The sequence below is a fragment of the Drosophila rhopaloa genome, unplaced genomic scaffold (assembly GCF_018152115.1).
Source record: "Drosophila rhopaloa isolate 14029-0021.01 unplaced genomic scaffold, ASM1815211v1 contig_163, whole genome shotgun sequence".
NCBI lineage: Eukaryota > Metazoa > Arthropoda > Insecta > Diptera > Drosophilidae > Drosophila > Drosophila rhopaloa.
Genome location: NW_025335043.1, coordinates 8,246,763 through 8,259,097, shown reverse-complemented (window position 1 = coordinate 8,259,097; position 12,335 = coordinate 8,246,763). Strand labels below are relative to the sequence as shown.

The following is a 12,335-nucleotide window of genomic DNA, read 5'->3' as shown; positions in this document are numbered from 1 at the left end:
GTATTCAGCAGTATGACCACAGTGTCAATACCGAATAATACCAAAGTTCTTCCACCCAAAATAATAGTCAAGAATTATTTTTTTTATTTCAGCAACAATTGTTTGTTTTTAAAGGAACTCTGCATACAAACGCTTGAAAATGAACAATCTCGACAGTTCATTGCAGGCGCACAGCAAATTGGAGAAGGTACATACAGCTGTCAACCTTAGAAACCCTTATATTAATAATAAATCTCCGTAGGAAGCTACAAATTTGGCTCAGCTGAAAGATCGAGTGGATAAATATCATGATCTCTCCACTCAAATGTCCAGTATCCTTACAGTATTCGAAAAGCGCCTGGGAAACCTGGAGCAGACCATACTACCCGTTTACCAGGAGACGGAGCAGCTCCAGCAAAGGCAGCAGAGTAAGATTAATGATTACCCCACAGATTCACTGAAAACTGATGGGTCACCGCCTTTTTTTCCAGATCTGGAGGCCACTCTAAATTGCCTGGAAAGTGTTCTGTCCCACTACGATGTCTCCCAGGAGGTGTGTCAGTTGATTCACCAGGGTCCGCAGGAGGGAAACATCTCCGTCTTCCTGGATGCACTGGCCAAACTGCGAGATGCCGATGATTACTTTCGGCACAGCAATTCCCAGAGTGTGGAGCTGGAAAATGTCACCAGTTTGTTCAATACCGGATGCGAGGGTCTCAATCAGCATTATAGTATGCTGCTAAAGAAGCACAGTGCTCCGCTGAAGCCTGTGGAACTGCTGGATCTTATATACATCGAGGATGACTCCAGTGATGAGTACACCTCCTTCCGACAGCTGTCGCAAACCACTCGCGAAGAGCTGTACACCATTTCTCACTGGCTGGAGCAAAATTTGAGGGAGTACACCCACATCTACGCCACGGAACGCGGCGATGTGGTGCTCCGATCGCTTCAGCTGCTCAAGGATCACCAGAAGAGCAACAGCTGGGGTCACGAGGCACTGGTGAGTAATTTTTAAACTTTTTTCGGACATTACAAGTCAATAGCTGTTTTGCTTTATGTAGATTCTATTGGCTATTTCCTGTATTAAAACTAGTATTCAATTTTTTAACTAGTAGGATGTATGCCTTGTGATAGAAATAGATAGATATGTTTTGTACCTATAAGGTTTTTTTTTTATAAATCTACATAAATCATTTTAAAAAGCAAAGTAAAGAATCTTATATATCATATTTAAACTGATGCTTAAAACAATACTGAGTCAGTAAAACAAAAATTGTAAATTGTAATTGTATTTATTGATAAAGACTAGAAAATGAGTCAGTTTCTTAATTCTTTAAAATTTAACTATACATATATATTCGTGTGTATTGGGAAATTGGTTTTAAAAGAAAGTACACCAATTAAGCGATATGTGGCACGTAATGGTAAAAACTTAACCTTTCCCATCGCTGATGATTTCGAATAACGGAATCGGTTCGAAAAAGCTCCTCGAGCAGCGGCTATGCCAGTCAATTTTAATGGCCGCCATTTGTCAGCTTGAGTTTGCGAGGAAAGCGTCGTTTTCTGTGCCACGATATATAAACTCTAGTTAATTAAAAATGGAGAATTGCCTTACACCCACAAACAAGACAAAAATTACTTTTAACCGCACTCCAACTTTAAAAGAGCGCAGGTGGAACACCCTAAGGGTGAACACCTCCAATGTGCGGTGCTCTACGCCTATATACGGGAACTTCCGTTCGCCCAATCTCTCGCCCATCGAGAATATGGGCACGAAAAAGAGTCCGGCATCGCCCATGCTGTTTGGAGCCTTCAAGAAGCAGCCGATGAAGATGCATCATCAGCAGCACCACCAGTATAATCCTCGCAATCAGTTGAAACCCCCGATTTTCAATCTGCCCAAACCGCAGGAGGAGATTAAGGAGCCGGAGCGAGAAATAAAGAGCAGCAGCAGCCCGGAAACCTGTTCGGATGACTCAAATATGGAGACCTCGTTGACCTTGGAGTCGCGTCGTCGTTCCATTATAGCTTCAAACCACTCGTACGCTGTAAACCATGCCGCCAATGTGGAGCAAATTCTCATGCATATGGGTCTGGAGAACTATGTGACCAACTTCGAGGAAGCCCACATTGATCTGGTAGAACTGGCCTCCATGAAGCGGGCTGATCTTATCAAAATTGGCCTAAACACTGATGAGGATTGCAACCGCATCATGGAAGTTCTTGATACTCTCTAAACGGATCGCTGGCAGGTCCAACTTATCATCGTAGCTTTAGATTAAAATGTTTTATGTGAAGAGAAACTGTGTCTTATTAATATATGTGTATACTTAAATAGGTTTAGTATAGTTTTTTGTAAAGGACCTGGTGTCTTATGGCTTCTATTATATTTTGCAAGCAAGCTGAAAAAATGTATTTTAGGTGATTATCAGAATTATGCTTTTAAATGTTTAAATAAACAAAAAACTTTTATTGTATCCTTTGTGTGTTAATAAACAAATTGAAAAAATAAAATATAATTTAATGGTAATATCACTAAAATGGCTTGTTTATGCATTGAGAACCATCAAAATAAGGAATAGACATTTATGAACTCGAATAGACATTTTTACAAAATGTAAAAGATAAAAAATCAACTTTGATTTGTTATTTTACAATACTTAAATATTTTTACATTTTTGCAGAGACCTCGTCACAGTGGACGCCAAGCGGAACCCAAAAAGACCACCTCCGCCCGTCTACAGCAAATGTAAGATCGAATCGTATTTCTTAACAGAAATTGACTTATTTTATGAACTTTAGATTTGAAAAGAAGGCCAGTCAGTTTTATCTGCGGGCGACCCAGACCATTGAGCAGTCCACTGGCTTCTCTATTAAGAAAGCATCTTCGCACAGTGACCATTTGACCTCCGAGGATCTAATGGATGGAGATCAGGAGCTGGACAAGTATTTGGTCATGCTGCTGGGACTACAGCGACTGCTCAACTGGGAGCGAGCTATCATGCACGACATTATTCCTCAGTCAAAGCACAACGAAGTATTCGCCCGCCTGGCATACAACGCCATCGAGCTGGTGGTCAAGGATGCTGAGGCCATCACTCAACGAATCCTGCGATCCATCTCCCGCAAGGAGTGGCCTTTGGCACTGGGTATATTTTCTGCCTTGAAGAGGGTGATCCTTCTGCAGCCGGACATTGACCGCACCTATGATCCTGCACAGCGGGAGCAACTCAAAAAAGTTCTGAATAAGTTGCAGCACACTGGAGCCAAGGCATTGGAGCACTTCCTGGACGTGGTTAAGGGTGAATCCAGCACGAACATTGTGGGCCAGAGTAATGTTCCAAAAGATGCCACCGTTCACGAGCTGACCTCCAATACGATCTGGTTTATTGAGCACTTGTACGAGCACTTTGATGTTATTGGATCGATTTTGTCGCAGGATGTCCTATACTCCACGCAGCTGGATACTATTCTGATGAAGAAAGCGCTGCCTGGCGATGAACGCAATAAGGCTCTATTAGCCATTTATATTAGTAAGTGAAAATTGGAAACTTTTCTCAGCACCTTTCTAAATCCTATTTTTATTTTTAATAGAGAAAGCGTTGGCAGAGCTGAATCTTTCCATCATGAACAAGTGCGAGCAGTACAATGACCAGGCAACCAAGCACCTGTTTCGTCTCAACAACATCCACTACATCCTAAAGTCGCTTCAGCGCTCCAACCTTATTGATTTGGTCACCCTTGCAGAACCGGAATGCGAGCACAGCTACCTGGAGATGATTCGTGAATTAAAGGCCAGCTACCAGAAGACCTGGTCCAAAATGCTACTGGGCATCTACTCTTTGGATGAACTGCCCAAGCCTGTGGGCGGCAAGGTCAAGGACAAGGATCGCAGTGTCCTCAAGGAGAGATTCTCTGTAGGTTTATGGTTTTCATAAAGCTTAATAGGCCTAGACATAATCGGATTTAAAATTATATTAATTCTACTATGAGTATTAATTTTAAACTATAACAAATTTATATGGAATATGGCTAATAGGATCCCATATTTGAAATATTTTTCTTTTCTGATTCAGAACTTCAACAAGGACTTTGAGGAGGCTTGTAAAATCCAGCGAGGCATCTCCATACCCGATGTAATTCTGCGTGAAGGCATCAAACGTGATAATGTGGAGCACATAATACCCAAATACAATAGATTCTTTGAAATGTAAGCTTATAAAGTGTTGTTCTATGTATCAATTACTAATCATTTTTTATAATTCTTAGTTACTCTTCTGTGCAATTCAGCAAGAATCCCGACAAATACGTCAAGTACAGACCGCACGAGATAAATGCTATGCTGAGCAAGCTCTTCGATGACTCCGCCTAGTTTATAGTGGCAGGCCTGGGTTTAAGTGCATTCCTTGTAAGTTCGTTGGGGGCTTTAATTCAAACTCAATAAATATCGATTTTAAAAAAGTACAATACAAGACTATAGCCTAAAAATATTAAATGCCAAGTGAAATGAAGGCGCCACGCATACATCCTAGTAGAGGAAGTTAGTGGATGGTGCTTCGGGGCGGCCACAGGCGCCGTAGTAGTTGACGTTGACCGTCTGGTTCGCCCTGCAGTTCTCGATCTCCAGGAAGCAGTCGTTCAAATAGGTTTTATTGTCGCTGCCGCAAACAGGCTCGAATTCCCTGGGACAGATGCGGGCACATCCCTTAAGCTGGAAGGCGGCCAGGCAGCGTTTTAGCGGCACCACAAACACGTGCTTGCCGCAGTTCTCCTTGCGCATGTGGCACTCGGACTTGTACAGATTGTTATCCGATCCGCACACGAAACTTGGCGGCTGGGCATCACAATCGGACTCACAGTCTGCGGTCAGGGCGCAGTTCTTGAGCGATACGGAAACCACACGGAGATTGCAAGTGCGGCGCTTGAACTCGCACATGGAGGCGAAGGTATTGCCATCCGATCCACACACCGGCTGCTGCTCCAAATCCGCCCGGGTGCAGGCATCCCCGCAGTCCTTGGTGGGCGAATTTAGATCCGTGCAGGGCCCAATGTGAGCCAGATTTACGCCGCGTCTGGAATAAGGTTAATTATCAACTGTTAAAAAATTTAGCTTACATGTATTGCAATGCAGTTTATTTTATTAAATTTAATAACAAATCCCCCGATCCATCAACAAATGTTTACATATAAATAGTGTTCACATTAAATATTCACCTTTTAAATATATTACCAATTTTTTTTAGATAATGCGTCTATAAAAAACGTACAACCTTTTATAAAGGTGTATCGGGAAATATATTTGAAAGACTTTTTTACCCGTTTACATATCTAACCCCCTATAAGTAATTCTCAAAGTCAAAGTCTCAAATTCTCAATGTCATGTACTTACAGACAGGTGGCATGGGCCAGTTCGCACTCATTGCTGTAAGTTTTGGCATCCGTGCCGCAGAGTTTATCGTTTCGCTTTGAGCTGAAGATGGAACCGAACAGGCTGTTAAAGTCCTTGCAAGGAGGCAGTTGCTTGCAGCGAGTCAGTCGACCCTTGCACTTGTCCATGCTCACTTTTTGGATGGACTTACGCTGGGGACTGAAAGATCAAATTGAGCCAGGATTGTACTTTTACCAACTCATTCAGACTCACCCGCAGTTGAGCATCTTCAGTTCGCAGAGAGATGAGTAGATATTACCATCGCTGCCACACACGTACTGCGATGAGGAATTCGACTCCGCCTTGGGACACTCTGTGGGACAGGCATCGGAGGCACTGCCGTGGCGCTCCTGCGGCATGCAGAAGGACAGGGGAACCTCGAAGACGTGTTTGCCACAATTGGAGGAGCGCATCTTGCAGGGACTGGCGTACAGACGTCCATCGGAACCGCACGTGGGCCTGGCCACCCGCCAGCAGGACTCTCTACACATCCTCGTGGATTGGCAGTGCTTTCGACTGGTCTTCACCACACCCTGTCCACACGTGTGCAGCTTCATCTCGCACGTCGAGTTGTACACATTGCCATCCGATGAGCAAACCGGTCCATCCTTGGGTGCACTATTACAATCCACCGGACAGGACTCGCGGACAGCACTCGTATTGCTGCAAGGACCCACGTGCGAGAGCTTCACGGCTGCCAGTCCCACGCGACAGGATTGCACCCTCAACATGCAGCGGTTCAGGTAGGTGCGTCCGTCCGTTCCACAAACCGGATCCTTTTCCGTGCTACAGCGATGCTTGCAATCCGAACCCTTGGATCGCTCGCAGCCGTCGCGAACATCCTTGATCAGGGACACTCCGCTCCGGGAGCAAGTCTTCTTGCGCAGCTCGCAGAGATTGGCGTAGATCAGGCCGTCACTGCCGCACACGGGTTCAGCTCCCACTGTTATGCTCGGTGGACAGGATCGGGGACAATTTCCGGTGGTGGAGGCACTCGCCCGGTTCCGCCTGCCCATCTGGACCAGCTGCTGCTGCTCCGTTTCCTCGCGGAGGAGCGACTCCAGAGCCGCCGCCGCCGCTCCTGGTGCCTGCATCAGCGTGGACGACAACTCCGGCTGGGCATCCTGGCGGTAGTTGATCAGCAGTGAGTCCGGCGCCGCATCCGCACTGCGGTAACGGATGACGGGTGCCTGTGCCGGCAACCGAATGATCTTGATGGGGGAGTCTGTTACAGCGCCTGTTTGGAAAGTTAGAAAGTGGATAATTGTTAATAACTAATTGGGTTTTTCATTTGGTAATATTATTTCCAAGGCTCGTTTATTTAGGTTCCGAATTGTGATAATCACTCAAAAACTAGCAGTTTCATATTTCGAATACTTAAGCAAGAGTTCAATTTCACTCCCTTAACTTTAACATTTCTCTAAAAAAAAGTTCAACGATCTGAAAAAAAATATTATCAAACTTCGATAAATATTAAAATTTAGTAAATTAGTTGATATATTTTTAATAATCAGAAAATAAAGGATGACGCTTTAGGATATAGACCATGCCTAATCGACAAAAGTTTCTGAATGGTTTGTAAGAGACGGCATTATAATAAAATTGTTTAAACTATTGGTAAATGCTAACGAGCAAAGCATTGATGACTTGATAGTTTGTAACATTTATACATGATTAATAAACCACTTATTTCCCCTTTTGGTTAGCACATTTTCCCACTTTCAATGTGTTTCTCCGAACTTTCCAGGGTAACTCGAGCTCGAACCCGCTCAAAAAAAAACTTTCCCTCCGAATTTTCCTCCGCTTTATTTTGCCGCATGCGGAAGAGTCTGCTCTGGGCATACAAATGTCAGATTAGCCGCACGATCATAGGGCATTTTGCGCAGTTGTGACCCACTGTTTGGCCCACCTCCAAACCTTGCTACCCCCCTCCCGTTCCGACTCCCCCGCATCGTCCAAGTTCTGGAGTGATCGCATGACCGACTCAAGTAACCAGCCATTAACTTGAATAATTCTAGAGGTTGGAGGAATATGAGGAATGGGGGGCAGTTCCCTTACTAACGGTAACGGCAAATGTTACCCGTCTTCAAATCTCGATTCCAAGTAAACGACACAATGGCATTTATGTTTGGGGATTTGAGCACAAGTATTATTATACATACTATCAACGACCTCCATCTATAATTGTTCATGCTAATCCCCTCCAGAAATCATAAGCTTAATCTGCGCTAAAAACTGCAAGTGAAATTTCCACACTAATTGCCTCCGGCACCGAACATTTCTGTTGTCTTTGGTCGGATGTGGCACCGCTGGTTTGGTTTGGTTTGGTTTGCCTAGCCTGGCTTTTGCTTTGTTTGGATTTGTTTGCAAAGAAAGCTGTGAGAGCCGCCTCCGGAGGAAGCACTCAACTCATTTATACATATACCCACTAGCAGTAGAAAATCTATTAGCGCTCTTTGAGGCTGCCACGATTGTTTGGCTGCGATAATTGAACCCACGTTCATTATTCCAATTTGTTGCTGCCGGCCATAAAGATGGAAATTTCAACATCTAGCCAGCCAGCCAGACGCATTCTCATCTTAATGGACTCAGACTCGGAGTCAGTCTCTGGCTGGATTCAAATCCGAATCGGAATCTGAGGCTGAATCGGAGGCAGCGAAGCCATTAAGCTCGGAGAAAATTAAGCGGCGTTAGGAATTAATGCACATGTAAACGATCCGCTGGAATGGTCAGAGGCAAAAGCCGAGACCACAGGCTATCTCATTCAGCACTGCAACTATGCGACCTCAACCGCCCCACCCACTCTCACCATTCCTGCACTTAAAGAAAAATTGGAGCGAATCGAGTTATAAGCCTGGGAAAGTCCGTCAAGCAAAGATAATATGATTGAGTCTGAAAAAAGATGTCTGATTAAGCTTATTTGAACCTTTTAGTTAAGTAAAACTCCATTAAGGCAGACTTAAAGATTGCCAATTACTTATGTTGTATTATAACGATATACAAGATAATAGATCTATTTAACATATTGTATTTACAATAAAGGTTTCCCCGCTGAGATTGAAATAAAAAGGTTCAATTAAAACCAACTTCTAGTTCCGTAAAACTCTCTGCTTTCAATTTTAAGGCTTTGAAACCCATCAACAAACTATAAGTAGAAACAAATATCCCAAGAATAATGGTTTTCCAGATAGAATTACCATTTTTATACTAGATTCTGGTTTCCTTTTTTTTAAATATATGATTAAACTCTATAAATGAAAAGTTATAAGAAAAGAACAAGAATACAAATATTAGATACAATTGATATAGACCTGAAGTCCTTCAGCTCCCTTTAATGACTTAAATTTCTCAAATCTAACGATGAGCTAGAAGTAATAACTATTATCTCTTAAATAAAGATCTTTGGAGCTACGACTTAAATTAAATTAAAACTCAATTTAGAGTTAATTAATTTTCTCTACCCTTTAACTTGTTTAAATAAATGAAATATAGATTTCTTCAAGTGCAGACACATTTTCCTGGCCTCCAGCGAGTGGCTGCCAGGCTCCTGCCTATCGGATGCCATCAATTGCAAAAAAAAGGCGAGAGAAATAATAAAAGCAGCCACCGTATAATTTTCAAAAGTGGAAAAATCCAGCAACCAACGCACTGCATTGCTGGGCAGGGACTTTTGCATGATATATACATTGCATATATACAATGTGTGTGCTCGGTTTGCTCTGGTTCGGTGTGGTGTGGTGCGGTACAGTGGAAAGCAGTGGCAAGACCAAGCCCAGAGATGAATCACGGCGCCACTGATTGAGGCCATTATGTATGTGAGATCACTGCGTCCAAAACTAATTGATCTTTCACCCATCAATCTCATCAATCTGCAATGGAGTGCTGTTATCAATTAACCAAATGATCGCGCTTACAAGTAAAACAAATCATTTCGCTCCGGGTCAACTCTAAACGAGGTATGGTATTCCCCGTCCTCCCAATTTAACCCGCTGTCAGTTTTTCACGATTTTGAGCTCGTTTCCACTGTGCGGTCAACTTGATTTCCCCATGAACTATTCTCCCTTGGCTTCTGTGTCTCCCCTTCGTGCTTTTAATGAATTTATTTGAATGTTGGACAAATTGTGAACGAAAATATTTACGAGCGTGCTGTGCGTCGCGGAGTGATGGTGTGAAATGGGGAGTTCGGGGGTCTGGGGGCCTCTGGGGGTGCCTCTCGTGTGTGCCAGTTTACATTCACTTTGTGCAAAGTAGTACCTTAGAAATTAATAGCTGCTACGACGGCCTTTCTACCACCGCACAGCTGTAGGTCTTAGATCCGGACCCCGATTCACCTTCTCCGTTTCAACACCCAGAGAAATTAAGCGGTAATTGAGACAACAATCGCAGTCTAGTCTGTCCACAACTTTCCTTTGACTCAAGATTATTTGGCGTTTTTCACTTGAGAACTTGAATTTCCATAGAACTCGGCTTATACATAGTATTATGTCCAGACTCTATAGCCTAAAGAACTTGCTTAAACCTATCAAAATGTTTAAAAAGTGTAACCGTTACAAACTTTTTAAAACGCTTAAAAGATTTTTCCTATTATTTTAAAAATATGCTACTGTGATTTAAAGCTAGCTTAATGTGGAACTGCAAACACTTCCATACCAATTAAAAAGATGAGCGAAATGTCATTTAATCAAATGAATTTCCGTTCAATTTACTTCACTTAAGTCAAAGCTTTCAAAACCAAATCAATTAAACTGAAAAAAATTGTATTCTCCTCTTTGAATTGTCCTAAATTATATAAAATGGTATTCGCTTGTTTTATTTTTAAAGCAACCATTTCAAAAGTGACAAATAGCGAATTTTATGGGAAACTTTAAAGTGTCTCAATTTAATGAATTAAATGGGCATTTGTCTTAATCAGCAACCAATTTATTTTGTTTTTGTACTATTGATTTTTTCTTTGGCTTGGTAGTCTTGAGCTTTCTTACTTACACCCATTTTCGTTTTTATGATAATTAAAAAAATGTTATAAGCTGAAAAAAAGTTTATGGTCATTTTTCATTAAGAAAATGGGACTTATGCTATCTTAAAATCAAAAAAATATTTCGACTTTAAAGTTTAAGCTCTGATTAAATTCTGACTAAACAATACTAGTAGATTAAATCCGATACCCTATGACTGTATCATAAAGATTTAGTAAATTTTCTTTTGTAGGATATCATTTTTATTTTGCCTAGAAAATATTAGTTTTCGATACCCAACATAAGCTTTCTTTTTCTGCTCATTTTCATTCCATCTTCCCCATTTTTTTTTTGATTTCTTGCAGTGTATTGCATGTAAGACTTACCATGGGTGGTTGACGCTAATGCCGCCAACATGAACACGGCCAGCAGTGCGCCAAACAGCTGTCGACTCAGGCTGAGGCTGAGGCTGTGGTCGTGGCTGTGGTCGAGGCTTTGGCTGCGACTCTTGATCTGGCTTAGAGTCTGGCTAAATCTGTGGCTCTGGCTGTGGGCCTGCGTTTGGGCTGGTTTTGGGGCGGGGGGATGGAGATGCTGCGACTGGTACATTTTCGCTGTCTGCTGCACTTTTCCTGCTATTTGTTTGTTGTCTTTTTTTCTGTGCGTGACGGGCGGCGCTTTCGCTCGTTAACAATTGAAATTGAAATAGTAGCAAACTTTTATGCGGCTGAAGTTCACGAAGAAAGTTTTTTTTCTTCTCTCAATCTCTCTAGTATTAAGCTATATAAATGCTCGTAATACCGCTGAAGCTGTTCGAATTAACGGTATTCTTGCGGTCATTTGGGCTTGGCCTGCTCTTCTTCTTACCCAGTATTGCCCTCTCTTTTGCCCTTTTATGAGTTCATTCGTTTGCCTATTAACATTAAACCTGTGTATCTGTCCCTTTCTTTTGCCTGCCGGGCACTTGACCTCTCACACAATCGCACAATGGAGCATAATTTCTTTTTTATCGCCTCGGCTTTATTTCTTTCTTTTTATTTTTGCACGGCCCGCCTTTAATTTGATTTCAATTACGTTCTGGTAAGGCTTTATTTTTTCTTTTTTGTTATTATGCACACAAAACAATTCGCTTTTGTTCGTTACTCTTTCGCCGTTTGAATTTGACTTTGATGCGCGCTCTTCGAGTTTCGATTCGCATATGAAAAATGATCTCTCTTTTGGATTTGGTTTGGATGCTGCTACTGTTTCAGCCTCTGTCGCTGCCTCTGCCGACGTCTCTGCCGAAGTTTACTGCGACGCCGACTGCAACTGCGACGATTGCATTTTGTATTTCATTTATTGTTGTTGAATGAATGAATGAATGGTCACTAACACACACGCGCTCGCATCCGATTTGTACAATTTGTATAGTCGTCTTCGCTTTTTTTTGTTGTATTTTCTTGTATTATTTTCCCTTGCTTTTTAGGCCTTTGTAGTTTGAAGTCACCCAGAAATCAAATCTCGGAAAGCTAAGCTCCAATTGCGACTGAAAGGTTTGACAATGCGCCGACGAATGGCAAAAAATTTGCAATGAAAAGAAATTTATATGGGTGAAAGGCAGCGCAGTCGTCGGCGGCAGAGCAGAGCATCCAAAGCTCTCACATGTAGTTGTCGTTGTTGCCGATGCACTCGAAGAAAAAGCGTTTACCTAATTGAAATTTTATACAAGAACTTTTTGTATTTAATGCATTTTCAGAAAAAACTAATCTAAAAATGCAACATTATTTGATTTTTTAAAGTACCAATTCAATTGTTAAATTTCAAAATAATGTATTTATTCTTTTAATGAATTTACAATAAATTTGTCATGGTGCTATTAGTATACTCAAAAGATTTCATAAAAATATAAGTTTTTAAAACTATATAACTATAAAGACTCCAGAATTAGGGTTACGCAATTTATTGAAACTCTAACATTTACAAATTGGTTAAAA

General features: G+C 41.9%; 3 protein-coding genes across 3 annotated transcripts; 2 read left to right on the top strand and 1 right to left on the bottom strand.

Annotated features, from left to right (window-relative positions):
• Positions 1 to 50: 50 nt before the first annotated feature.
• On the top strand, positions 51 to 4,454 carry LOC108044388 (exocyst complex component 7). The gene is made up of 8 exons (XM_044457821.1): positions 51 to 187; positions 242 to 407; positions 471 to 982; positions 2,667 to 2,731; positions 2,785 to 3,515; positions 3,577 to 3,899; positions 4,059 to 4,192; positions 4,252 to 4,454. Exons 1-8 carry the CDS (start codon positions 140 to 142, stop codon positions 4,352 to 4,354), a joined length of 2,082 nt encoding a protein of 693 aa, XP_044313756.1. The 5' UTR covers positions 51 to 139; the 3' UTR covers positions 4,355 to 4,454.
• On the top strand, positions 1,496 to 2,523 carry LOC108044387 (protein matrimony). Its single transcript, XM_017123388.2, has one exon. It carries the CDS (start codon positions 1,581 to 1,583, stop codon positions 2,217 to 2,219), a length of 639 nt encoding a protein of 212 aa, XP_016978877.1. The 5' UTR covers positions 1,496 to 1,580; the 3' UTR covers positions 2,220 to 2,523.
• On the bottom strand, positions 4,392 to 11,902 carry LOC108044355 (agrin). Its single transcript, XM_017123345.2, has 4 exons — positions 10,749 to 11,902; positions 5,624 to 6,647; positions 5,372 to 5,569; positions 4,392 to 5,054 (listed from the first exon to the last, which is right to left on the bottom strand). The coding sequence occupies exons 1-4, from the start codon at positions 10,969 to 10,971 to the stop codon at positions 4,511 to 4,513; spliced, it is 1,989 nt and encodes a 662-aa protein (XP_016978834.2). The 5' UTR covers positions 10,972 to 11,902; the 3' UTR covers positions 4,392 to 4,510.
• Between the last annotated feature and the right edge of the window lie 433 nt (positions 11,903 to 12,335).

What these genes read in the sequence shown, in the direction of transcription:
- LOC108044387 (XM_017123388.2), top strand. Translation starts at nt 1,581, where the DNA reads ATGGAGAATTGCCTTACACCCACAAACAAGACAAAAATTACTTTTAAC.
- LOC108044388 (XM_044457821.1), top strand. Translation starts at nt 140, where the DNA reads ATGAACAATCTCGACAGTTCATTGCAGGCGCACAGCAAATTGGAGAAG. An exon ending in CGCACAGCAAATTGGAGAAG is followed by an intron (nt 188 to 241) that starts GTACATACAGCT and finishes AAATCTCCGTAG; the next exon opens with GAAGCTACAAATTTGGCTCA. An exon ending in TCTATTAGCCATTTATATTA is followed by an intron (nt 3,516 to 3,576) that starts GTAAGTGAAAAT and finishes TATTTTTAATAG; the next exon opens with AGAAAGCGTTGGCAGAGCTG.
- LOC108044355 (XM_017123345.2), bottom strand. Translation starts at nt 10,971, where the DNA reads ATGTACCAGTCGCAGCATCTCCATCCCCCCGCCCCAAAACCAGCCCAA. An exon ending in CTGAAGATGCTCAACTGCGG is followed by an intron (nt 5,570 to 5,623) that starts GTGAGTCTGAAT and finishes TTGATCTTTCAG; the next exon opens with TCCCCAGCGTAAGTCCATCC. An exon ending in CTGGCCCATGCCACCTGTCT is followed by an intron (nt 5,055 to 5,371) that starts GTAAGTACATGA and finishes ACCTTATTCCAG; the next exon opens with ACGCGGCGTAAATCTGGCTC.